Genomic DNA, 12914 nt, shown 5'->3' on the forward strand with positions numbered 1-12914 from the left:
ACGCGATATCTTATGAATGCTTTGAGCGAATTTCTTCAAATTTGGCACAAACATCCACTTGAATTTAAGGATGAACTAATTAGAATTTGGTGGTCAAAGGTCACTATGACCTCACATGGGTCCCATGTCGTGAATGCTATACCTCTCTTATTTGTAAAGCCCAATATCACGAATCACAAAATTTGCCTCAGGAGGCTTTACAATCTTATTTCGGTGGTCAAAGGTCACTGTGACCTCACAAAACACATGTTTGGCCATAAGTCAAGAATTCATATGCTAATTCTGACAATTTCAAACAAATGCCTAATAAGATAAAATGATGAAGTTATGACATCTTGGATGTGAATGGATGTAAACAGCAACTTGACTGGTTGATGGATTCATGTGGTCGCCTTAATCTGATGTTCTTTTTCCTTTCAGCTACACTCAGATGTGGACAAAGGAGATGGCAAGGTGAAGTATGTGTTAGCTGGCGAGGGCGCCACCTCCATTTTCACCATTGATGAGAACACAGGGGACATCCACGCCACGAAGCGCCTCGATCGGGAGGCACAGGCCTACTACACCCTCTCAGCTCAAGCTGTAGACCGAATCACCAATATACCCGTGGAGCCCAGGTCTGAGTTTGTGGTCAAGGTCCAGGACATCAACGATAATGAGCCAAAGTTTCTTGATGGACCGTACTTGGCAGGAGTACCAGAGATGTCACCCTTAGGTAAGCCTCCCTATTTGTCATGAATATAGTTCCCTCTTATATTTCCTCCCTATTTCCATCCTTGTACTTCATCCCTCTTTTCTACTCCCTCTCATACTCTCACTTTCTCTTTGACTTGCCCTCGCTCCGACATCTGCATTTGATAATTTTCCACCTCACTGAATTTGTCTTCATCTCTCTCAGTCTTTAGGTCATGGGGGGAATCGGGAAGTTTGCAATATTAATTTGAATCCAGCGTGTTCGCTTTGTACGACTCAATACGTGCTAATCACATTGGGCCCAATTTAAACTGCATGAAGGTCTTGTGCATGAATTGAGCTCCACATCAGTTGAGGTCCTGGTTAAACTACTTGGGTTGTGGCATCCCTTAGCCAGATGCATGCAGGTTTATTGTCGTCTTTGTTCTTTTCACTAATACTGTACACTGACGAATAAGCACTTACTAATACCTTGCTCCTCTTGAGGTCATTGAGCTTTTTGAATACCTTTCATTCATTCATTCATTCGTGTAGCACATGTATAAATTCAAAGTGCTTCAGGAAAGATATTGAGAGTAAAATAACAAAATAAAAAAAGTCAAAGGAAAAACAAATCAGGAGTTAAAAAAGGTGTAAAAACATGAAATGAAGGAATGCGATGAGTATTTGATGCTTGCAAAATCTAATTACAAGCAATGATGATTTTTTTTTTGTGGAGCACAGAAAGCAGCTTCACCATGTTTTGTGTTAAATCTAACAAGAAGCAGGCAAATGCCAGATGACCTGGGAGATCTGTGAGGTTCAAATCGTGAGTGGAAATCAGAAAAATATAGCTCTTTAAACATTAAGGGAGTTATAAACTATATTATTTATCAGTTCCATTAGGGGATCCTGAATGTCCGTACAAAATATCGTAGCAATCAATCCTATAGTTGTCGAGACATGTCACTCAAAACCCCAAATGTCAACCATAAATTATTATGATTTCCAATAGTTGTTGAGATATTTCCATCTGGACCAGAAGTGTTGCCATTTACAGAGCCACCCCACAAGCATGGCTAAAAACATTACACAGCTGTAGTCGTCGTAAGGACTCGGCAGCTCATAGTCCGTTGATGACATTAGCATTTATCACTGCAGATATGTCTTTTATCTGTCTGTTTTAAATGCAGTCCTGGAGGAAGCCATCATATCAGACCCTGTCTATAACTTGCTGCTTCTTGCTGCATGGTCAAGATTTCCTCCGAGGTTTTTAGAACGGGTCACGCTCGAGCTCAAAATGCTAGTAAATGCAAATGAGCCACAATAACATCCTGAGGCTTTTCAACTTAGCAGGTGTAAACAGAGGGTGACCTCCATATTGATACGCCATGGTGTATGTGCTCTTTATATGGAACTTAACATATTAGTTTGCCTACTTATTTTTAGGGGTTTGAAATGGGTGGTGCGGAGCTTTAAATGTTGTAGAAATGCTATTTTGTGGTGTTTTTAAGTCAGTGTATTGTAATGAAGTCTGGCGTGCCTTAATTACCATATTTATCACCTCACATATTCCAGCAAAGACCTCTAGGCTTAGCAATGCTGATGAGTGACGCATGTTTAAAAACTGACTCAAGCAAACTTTAAGGTCTGAATCAGGCTTTAAAGGCCATGGGCATGTTTTCCACAAATTGGACTCACAGTTCACACTAGCCGGTACTTACAGGTACCTCTCTGCTGAGAAATGTCTCTGAAAAATGTCTGATCCGGACAAATACTTTTCCATCCATCCATTAAACTCAGCAGCACAGACATCCTTAGCTTCCTCCAGCTCCTCCCAGGGGTTCCCAAGGCGCTCCGAGGCATGCTGGGAGCTGTGGTCTAATCACAAGTGAGCTGTGAGTGATGGGATGGAGGCAGGAGTTAACTTGGGTTTGACAGAAAAAGGGTGATATGTGGTATATTGCAATTCATTTGATTTAGCAAACACAGATTTGAACCTAGACATTACTGTAGGTGAATAATAAATGCTATGCGTTTTCTTTTTCGAGGTGTTCCTGTTGATTATTAATAGTAGACATTTATTAAAATATAGTCATTTGCAATGACACAATGCATCCTCAGAGAGGAAAGTAAATAATTCTAGATATTTGATACCGAACTCTGCACATGAACAAAAAAATAATTTGTCTGGCACTTCAATCTGCAGTCTGAATAATAATTCATTATCAGAATGGGAGCGAGCAATCAGTCCTCTCACAATGTTGAAAAGATTAGAAGTAGATGTAGATTAGTCAGTTTACACAATCAACAGAACTTTGTTCAAATATGGAAGATAAGGCCCATGATTCAGAAAGTGCCTGAGAATGTCTCTAAAGGGAAACTTAAAGCGTTATTTTTTGAGTTCGGGTTTTTTGAGGTTTTTATATAAGTCTGTAGCTTTCTTATGTATTCAAATCCGAACATTCAAATTTTGGTCAAAGTATGTATGTTTTAGTGTCAAAATACTATTTTCCAAAGCCCTTATAAAAACCTTTTCCAACGTGACCTGACGTAGGTTTCTGCATGATGACGCTGCTACATGTTCAGTATATATACATCATTTTAGTCAGTGTATTAATGTTACATACAGTAACTTAGATGGCGGTGGGAACATTCCCAGCTTGAAGAAGCAGACAGGAGTACCAGCACGGAAGCTAAGCAATGCACTGCTGTATGGACGCCACGTTAGTTTGGATCACAAGGTCAAAGTCACACAATAACACAAACAAACTAACCGATCGATGCAGCGGTAGACCAGCAACTCCTGTGTTCCTTGAGGTAAAATTACTGTTTTTGTGAATTGTCTTGTCTTGAAGACCGCGGTAGAACGGCTTCAGTTCCCCGTCAGAAAGGGCTGTTGGATGGGAAGGTAGAGCGGGGAAAATATTCTAAATATAGCGTACACCTAAAGTGAAAGTTAAATATGTTTTTCTGCTGCTCCCGTCCACAGCCTCTTTTCCTCGCTGTCAGACAGCCCGTTCCATAGCTAACGTTGACTCAGCTAGTGCTAGCGTTCACATTATTCATTACCCTATTGATTACTTACTTTGGTAACCTACGTCACTGCTTTTTGCAACAGGTGAGTTGGCGTTTCCATTTTTTTTTTTAAAAACAGAACACAACGCAGATCGACCCGCCCTTTTTAAGACTAAATCCACCTTTTTGATTTAGTGAAATACATGGACAGTCACTTTATTATACTATCAACATATTCTGGTACAAGCCTAAAGAGAAAATTGAGTAGTTCTGCACTCAAGCCAAAAATCTGTGATGTTACCATACAGTCTAAAAATATATGTACATACGTAACTCTCACTTTAATTTAAAAGGAGAGATTGAAAGTGTGTTAGTGTGCATGTGGTTACTGGAGGAAGAAGGGGAGTGATTTCTGCATTTGTTTAAGCCAACACTGGGTGTTAAGCTGCTTTTTGCGCTTAACAGATTTCTTTGGCCCACCTTGTGCAGCGCTAACAAGCTGTGATAACACCTTTGACATAAGCACCTTTTAAGTTGATGGCAAGTGTGTTAGCAAGTTTGGAAGTCTGGATGCCTCCAGCAGATACAAAGCAACATTTGCTTTTATTTTGAGTCCAATATTCACTCTGTTTTTGGTCTCCACCAACTCCTGAGGGAAATATCTGGCTCTTTATCTGCTAAATGCTCCACTAATGTTCACCAGCTAGTTGCTAACTGTGTCTGTCTGTTGTTTGGTGCTGATCAGGTAGTGTATAGTGGGTTTTTAGATATTTTTTTGGCTGTGTGAGTGTGAGCAACATCTCCAGTGAGAGTGCAGCAAAACAGTAATGTTGCGGACCAGAAAACCAAAACAATGACAGATGCCATAAAGCTCTGTAACACTGAAGGAAACTGTAGAGGACAATTTTCTCTGGGTTAATCACTAAGCATGACCTCTTTCACATGCATGTTAATGTTCAATGATTCATTATAGCCACTTCAAATTTCAGGGTGAATTAAAGCACACCAATAAACAGCAAGAACTGAAAAGCTCATTGTGCAGCTTCACCTCAAAACCTCAAACATGCATGGCACCATACAAATGGAAATTAGTGAAAACAAAGGTGTTATGGCTTTTTTTACAACCTTCAAAGTCGAAATGAAAATTTGAGCAGGCGTACAGTGGCAGTGGGAGTCGTTCCAAGGGAAGCAGTGCTTTGCTTACTACACAGGCAGGGAGATCTCTGAAGGATTACACAGCCGACTGTCAACGGGGGGGTACAGAGCTCAGGCTTAAGGAACCAGAGGATTAGAGTACAAGGGCTTGGAGTCTCGTGTCCAACCCGAGATAAGACGGCAACTCGGCACATCAACCACAGAGGAGGAATGCGTTCACACCACGAGCGCCGCGACTCAGGGTCACCCTCGCCACTTTATTTATCCTGCCAGTTCCTGTGAAGGTCTTCATCACAAGTTGAGGGGAACAACAGGAGAAGAATGCATCGCCTCTCTTTGTAAATATCTGCTCAAAGCGATCATCGATGCAGTAAAGAGCAGGCACCCCTTGTCCTCAATAATTCCTTTACAGATGTCTTTAAATCATTAACGGTCACAGCTCTGCACCGCTGATGAATGGGTTCAATTTAGAGGAAATCATGGATTTAATTAATTAAAGTAATTAGAGGCAGTGCTCGTCCATACACACGGAGACCTTATGGCCCGAGGATCTCTGAAGGCTTTTGTCTTAATCACGGCAGGGATGTCAAATAAAAGACACGAGGGCTTGAGGACAGTTGGAGGTGTGACAGTGGCGAGGCTTGGCTCTCTCCCGCTGCTCAGCGTCGGGCCAAAGGAGCCGTTTGAGGGCTCATTACAAGCATAGAGAATGTAATGTCAACCCAAGGCCACCGCTCTTGAATTTACTACTCACCAGTCCTATATCCAGCTGTCATTGTTCCTGTCTAATTCATGAGAGCACAGATCAAGGATTGGACAGGCATTTTATTCAGGAAATGAAAAAGGCATTCTGGTTTAGGTCAGGTTGACCCAAATTATTATTGTTTTCATCATTTGGGGTCATGTTGACTCCTTTTTTGCATTGTGTGTTACAAATGTACACTCAGTGGCCACTTTATTAGGTACACCTGTACAACATCTATCTATCTTAACTATGAACAATCGTGCGATTAATCGCGATTGAATGTTTTAAATCGATTGACAGTCCTTTTTCTTTACGAAGCTCACGTGTTCAGTTTTTGGTGACATTGTATGAAATGTGTAAATTAGATTAAATGTTTAGTTCTGAGATCAGAGTCAAAGGTTTTGTAACTAAGTATATTTACTCAAGTACTGTATGTAAGTACACATTTGAGGTATATTACTTTACATTTTATGCTACTTTTTTACCTTCATCCCCTTCCTGTCCAGTGAAAACCATATATATCCAAATTTGGTGATTTTGAATTTGACTGTTTTTGATAAACTGAAGGATGAAATGTTCTTTTATGTGTTGAGAAAATGTTCTCTCTTCTTAAGATAATTAAACTATAAACTATAAACTATTTAAAAACCCTCTTGGATCAGCTGGAAAATCACAAACGGGGCTCCAGCATTATTTTGGTAATCAAGTATTCTACTGATTATTCTATCGATTAATCTAATAATCAGATAAGAAATACTTAATTAATACCACACATTTGAACGCAGGACGTTTACTTGTCCCAGTGTGGTATTAGTACTTCTCCTTGAATAAAGGATCTGAGTACTTCTTCCACCACTGGGTTTACTGGACTACTTTATATTAATTTTTTGTCCTCCTTTTGTCATTGGACTGAACATTATAGGCATCATAAACGTAAACTTTATGGCAGAACAATTGCATTTGATTGCATTAGATTGTACAGGCGTACCTAATAAAGTGGCCACTGAGTGAACTTTGGATGTTAAAACGCATGTAGAGAACAGCAGGTAGTTAGTAACTTTCTTTAAAAGTGCTGTAATTCATTTTCTCTCTGCAGTTGCAAATAAAAAGTGAACTCAAAAGCAATAATCGTTGGTTATCTAAAGCAACGGGGAGAATGTGCATGAATATGAACAACTTAATCAACGGTGGCATCTTTGAATAATCATGAAGACATTGCACAATTACTTGGCTTAAATAGAATGTTTTAATATAATATGTATTTTTTAATGTAATGTTTAATGTATGTTGCAATTTTCAAGTCACAGATACGGTTTCAAATTTGCTCCTCTTTAGTCACATGCTTGTAGTTCTCATATATTGTATATAAGAAGTGGATGTAGTCACCGTGACGTCACCCATTGGTTTGTGGACTGCCATTCTGAAGCCTCGAGTTCGGCATTTTGGCCGTCGTCATCTTAGTATTTCACCATCTTGTTTTTTTGCAACCAGAAGTGACACAAGAGGGTGGAGCTAAGTGCAACCGAACGCTGAATAAGACATTTTAAGGTCATCAAAAATGTTAAAATTAACTTTCATGAAATGAAAACACACTGTGAAAGGGTTAAAGTTGTTAGACAAAAACACAGACAACTCACAGGCATGACAACGCTGTGGAAGCGACCTGTCAATCACAAGGTAGCCACGCCCTAAAGCATCCCCTGCTTTATGGTCTATCTGACTCTAAATGGGACCATAATTTACTAAATGAACATCATGCTGTATTGAAGAAGACTTGAAACTAGTGATTGAGACCATAAACTCATGTTTACATTGTTTACTGAGGTAATAAATCAAGACTTAGATCATAGACTTCTATACAATCAGACATCTTTTTGCAACCAGAGGAGTCGCCCCCTGCTGGCTGTTAGAAAGAATGCAAGTTTATGGCACTTCAGCTTTGGCTTCACTTTTCAGAACCGGAGGTAGCCCACTAGTAATTTCTACATGCAGAAAATAGGCGCTTCATTTGAAAACACATGCAGTTTGTAATAAAAGTCAAATTCTGGGTCCTTGAATATGCATTGTGCACTCAGAAATGCATATTGTACCTGACAGTTGGATGCAGCCTTTATGTGCAAGTGGCTGAAGAATACCTGCCTCCCATTCAGATTTAAGCACGCCACATTTATTTTCATTACTGGCAGATGACAGTTGCTCACCCAAGATGCGGAATTGATTAGGAAACCTGTTTTGTACACCGCTGCGGGGGGAATAAATAAAAAAATGTGAAGATCAGCTCCATCACGTCAATGAAGATGGACAAATACTGAAGGGACGCAGACAGGGTGAATTGAGTAGCAGATGACAGCCTCGTGGAGCAGAAAGAATCTATTCAAATTTCAGGGTGTTTTTTTGACATTCAGCTCACCCGGCTGGGATTACCTTTCATTCTGACAATATTATTCCAACAGGATGTTTGTTGGACAACCTGACGAAAAAAAAAAAAAAGCTGTGCTGTATACGAGTTCATATTGAATGTTAATTTACAACCTCGTCTGCGGAGCACTCTGTGAAGTGATTTTAACTATCAACCTGTAATAGAGATTTAGACGTCGCCCCGGCTCTCTTTCATACCGCCATCCTTTGACCTTGGTGTTTTAAACTACCTGTAATATAACCTGTCATGACTAAGAGGTGATGATATAATCTAGGTGTCCTTCTCCAACCGGGCCTGGTGATAACTTCTCCAGCTTCTCCATGCTTCTTTTTTTTTTCTATTATATTGTTCCCATCCAGGGCCAGAGCCTGTTAATTCTGCTTTATGGCCAGAATGGAGGAGTCTAATCTTCAATTTCCATGATCACTTTCATTCTGTAAAACGCCTGTAAAATACATCTCATGTTAGAAAGTGAGATTTTTATTAGGATGTTTTCTTCAAAGTAAAATATCACCATCTTGCAAGACAGCACTTTCTGTCAGATGATACAATATACTGTAGGCTCCAGAGATGTGCAGCTAGTCATTAAAGTGAAATATCCCAGCAGCTATTCATATGACCAACTGGAAAAGGCATGTTTTTCATTTTCAAGGTTATTTCAACAATGTCTTTTGTTGATGATTTCACCGCTGCAAAGTGTGCAGTAGGCGTCAGCTTTAAGACCAACACTGACGTACAGTCTAACAGCACACAAGAGCCTGAACCATAATGGTTGATCGTGATAATCTAACAATTAAATGGCTTTTCCCTTCCTATTATCAGATAGATATCAATTCTTTGACATTAAAAATCTACCCATTAAATGAGCTCAGTTGGAGCAACAAGGCTAATTTATACCATTAAGACCGACCTATTGGAATTGATTGGCAATGATTGTCGCTGATTATGTTTTCTCTGTGAAATCTTCAAACGCTTCTCTGCCTTTACCTTCCACGGCTGTCAGCTCGAGTCACATCAGCCGCGTTCAGCCGGTGCGTTTAAAAAGAAATACATACGGAGTCATGTCTGATGTCTTCTCTGCCTCCGAGGAAGAGTGGGAGAGGACAATACTGTACTGCACGCAGAAACAGTTGTCAGTTGTCAGCAGAGTTCACAGTCGAGTTTGAAAACAAATTTCCTTCTTGTAAGCTGGGAGGAAGTTTTGGGGATTCGGGGGCACTACAGGGCACTAAAACAAAATCAGGATTTATATCGTGGGTTTTATAACTTTATCTGCAGTTCTCCGCTACATAATATCGGTTCCTTTCCCTGAGACTAAGGGGAAAGAACTATACAGCTATCATTCCTTTACAGAGTAGAATAAATGTTATGTTTTCTGACTGTAGTTCAGAAGTCAGATTCCTTTTCCTGTCAATCAAACCTGCCACCGTTAACTGTCATGGATCAGTAGCTAATATACAGAGGATGGTGTTGTGTTAGCTGAGTTAACATTATGACTAACTGATGTGTGCATAGTTAACACATGAATTTGTACTTGTTAGTCGGACTTGTGTTTATTAATTAATGAATTAATTAGTTTCTTTATCTAAAAATCACCCATTGAAATTGAATTGATTTATAAATGAAGGGTTTTTAAATAAAGGTGCTTTTAAGTGGTTGGGTTATGTACCGTCAGCCCAGTCGCACAGCAGTTTGTGAAATAGTCACAAAATTGAATGTATTGATTTGTGTACATAGACAAGAATTTCACATTTTTTTTGTGATGGTCAGCACAAAATCCGTTCGTATGTAATCCACGTAATTGCAAACCGGGGAGTATAAAGAGCGGCGAACACAGGACTTTCGCCCAGGAGATCAGTGTTCGTGTCCCGTGTGAAACCAGAGGTCAAAGTTGATTTATTTGTCACGTAACTTCCATACTTCTGTTACGGCACTTCAGGAGTTAGTTTAACCCTAACCACGATCTTTTCCTAAACCTAACTAGATAGTTTTGTTGCCTAAACCTAACCAAGTCGATCTATTCCTAAACCTGACTAAGTCGTTTTATTTTGAAAAGACTAGAGCAGAAATTGACACGTGCCTCTCGTACTTCTTGGACACAAGAAGCACGAAAACTACGTTGTTGAAAGTCGTGCTGAGCATCACGACAAAAAAGGGAAATTTGTGTCTCTGTATACAGATCAAATCAGATTAAATATTGTGACTATTTCACGAACTGCCATGAGAATGTGTTGGTACTGTATGTGTGAATTAAAGGCAAAGTCATATACCCCTTATATAATATGTTTGTCAATGAAGGGCTTTTTTAATTGAGGTTTTTTTAAGGGGTTTTGTTTAGAGATGCATTGATTAATCGATTAGATGTCATTTTGATAAGCAATTAATCAGTTTGAGTATTTTTTTAAGGAAAAAAAAGTCAAAATTCTCTGATATTCCAGCTTCTTAAATATGAATATTTTCTAGTTTCTTTACTCCTCTAGGACAGTCAACTGAATATTTTTGAGTTGTGAACAAAACAAGACATTTGAGGACATCGTCTTGGGCTTTGGGAAACACTGATTGACATTTTTCACCATTTCCTGACATTTTATAAACCAAACAACTAATCAACAATGAAATGGATCATTATTTGCAGCCCTTAATTGGAGTTTGGCTTTCACATTTTTAAATGAATGCAGAAATGAAGGGATCTATAGCTACCATACCAATTACCTTTATCCACAACTTAATTAAGGTGTATGTTTTCAGAGGTAAATTAAGAATTAATTTATGGTAATTTAAGGGATTCTCTTTTATTTATGTTATACTGTCTGGATTCCAGGCTCAGTATCCGTTTTGGATGGATAACTTGCATTGTTTTGGTTAAATTGAATTTACCCCTTCCCCCTTGTCACTATAGTAAGAGCCGTGTTCATCCATCTAAACCAGAAGATCTGACTTGCACTGTGTGTGTACTAGCACCAGAATTTGACAGAGCATCCTAAACAAACAACACTTAAGATGTGTGTGCGACAGAACTGCTATCCTGGCACTCGCCTTCAGATTTTATTTTGTTTTCCTAGTTACATTCTCCTCTCTCTGCAGATCAACATCTTCTCCAGAAGCAGTTTGTGGACCCTAAAATCAGCAACTGAATGAGTGACCATCTGTGCATGTTAAAGATTTTAACTGGAAAATGAAATAGTAAGAGTAAAGGGAAAAAAGGGGAATAAAGGAAGGAAAACAATGCTTTCCCAACTGTGCCTTTGTCTCAAACTTGTGTGTCATAAAATTCTTTAATCTGCAGCGTTTTATGGAGCCCTAATTAGTGCAACACAAAGATACAGTGTCCTCCGATGACATCGCTGGAGGACAAGTTCAAACTCTTTGACTCCTCTAAAAAAGTTCGCCGTTATGGGATCAGAGTGATATGAGATGCATAATAATATCTTTTTTGTTGGGGTTGAAGAGCCTGTTTAACAGAGCACAGATTGGTTGCAGAACCCATTTGGCTGCTGAATCAACAGATTGAAGTTACTGGAAAAGATGCTGCTGACTGATCTGCGGGAGGGAAATGGAAACAATGGCAGTGAAATGATCTCCAAAGGCTCGGAGTTACACTTTAATCCTGCGGCAAATGATTGCGACGACTGAAAGTGATATTTGTTTAGCAGCGTTTGAGGCCGAGAGCCAGTAAACAGCACATGTCAGATCTTTCGGTGCTGTTGAAGTGAAGAACTGCTTTAAACTCGGGCATTTTGAATAAAAATGAAACTCAAAACTAAAAGTAAACACCAGCCCCAACAAAAGAAGACAGTGTAATGACTAATGAGATTATTTACCGCCTCAGAAGTCACATTTTCATTGCTTTCTCGCTTTTTTTTTCCCTCTTTCAAGTGGAATTGGTCACACGCTCTGTTGATATGAGGACTGTTTCCACATTTAGCTCTGTTTGACTTGGCTTCTGGATGCTGTCTTGGAAACTAATGAAGGGTTGTCTCCCCACAGGAACCATGGTAGTGCAAGTGGCAGCCACAGATGCAGATGACCCGACATATGGGAACAGCGCCAGGGTGGTCTACAGCATCGTCCACGGACAGCCCTACTTCTCAGTGGAGCCCAAGACAGGTAGGCACAGCATGTGTCAGACAGTGTGGTGGTGATATCATACACAGACGTTACCACAGTGAGTCATTTAAAGGCCCTGAAAACATATTTACTCAGTCTGCTTTTTACTATGAGTGATGTGGTCATGCATAAATAGAATTATCTACCAAAGTTGGAGCATTTTGGTTGTACTTTGTTTGATTGATTTTACGTGAGATTTCTGTATTTGTGTTTTTGTATTTGAGTCAAAATGACAGTTTGGTGATGAAGATGACCTTTTAGCTGGACTTTTGAGTGATAGACTCGTTATAGATATGATATGGATCTTATTTTTCTAAACTTTAATGTAGATTTTTGCTTATTTAGTCATTACTATTCAATGTTAAAGAAGAATACTTCATATCACCACATTTAAAAATATAAAATTACTCATTATACAGAATGTAACCTTTCAAAAAATAATGGGTATTATTTTATTGGATTATAATCATTGATAGATTAATGTACATACTGTATCTTAAATGTTGCACTTGGTTTTAATTACTTTACATACTGCTGTGTAGCTTAATCTATAATTATATGTCATATTATATTTGTTAATAATATTTTATATTAATAATCTAAATCTGTAAAGTAACTAGATTTATCAAATTAAATATAGTGGAAATATAAAGTAAAGTCAAATTTAAATACTCAACTAAAGTACCTGAAGCTTAGCGCAATATAACGATATATATTGTCAAAATGATATATACAATTTTTTATCGTATGTAGTTTTCTATATTGTTTCTATCGCGATATAGGCTAGGCCTGTATTTA

The 12914-nt window shown here is 38.9% G+C and overlaps 1 protein-coding gene across 1 annotated transcript in view; it reads left to right on the forward strand.

Annotated features, from left to right (window-relative positions):
- The window catches only part of LOC141759508 (cadherin-7-like), a 115319-nt gene that overhangs the window by 45289 nt on the left and 57116 nt on the right, over positions 1 to 12914 (forward strand). The window contains exons 3-4 of the mRNA XM_074621637.1: positions 421 to 715; positions 11997 to 12116. Coding sequence (XP_074477738.1) covers positions 421 to 715; positions 11997 to 12116 — 415 coding nt within the window. The remainder of the gene's footprint in view (positions 1 to 420; positions 716 to 11996; positions 12117 to 12914) is intronic.

This window comes from Sebastes fasciatus, chromosome 21 (genome assembly GCF_043250625.1).
Source record: "Sebastes fasciatus isolate fSebFas1 chromosome 21, fSebFas1.pri, whole genome shotgun sequence".
Lineage (NCBI taxonomy): Eukaryota > Metazoa > Chordata > Actinopteri > Perciformes > Sebastidae > Sebastes > Sebastes fasciatus.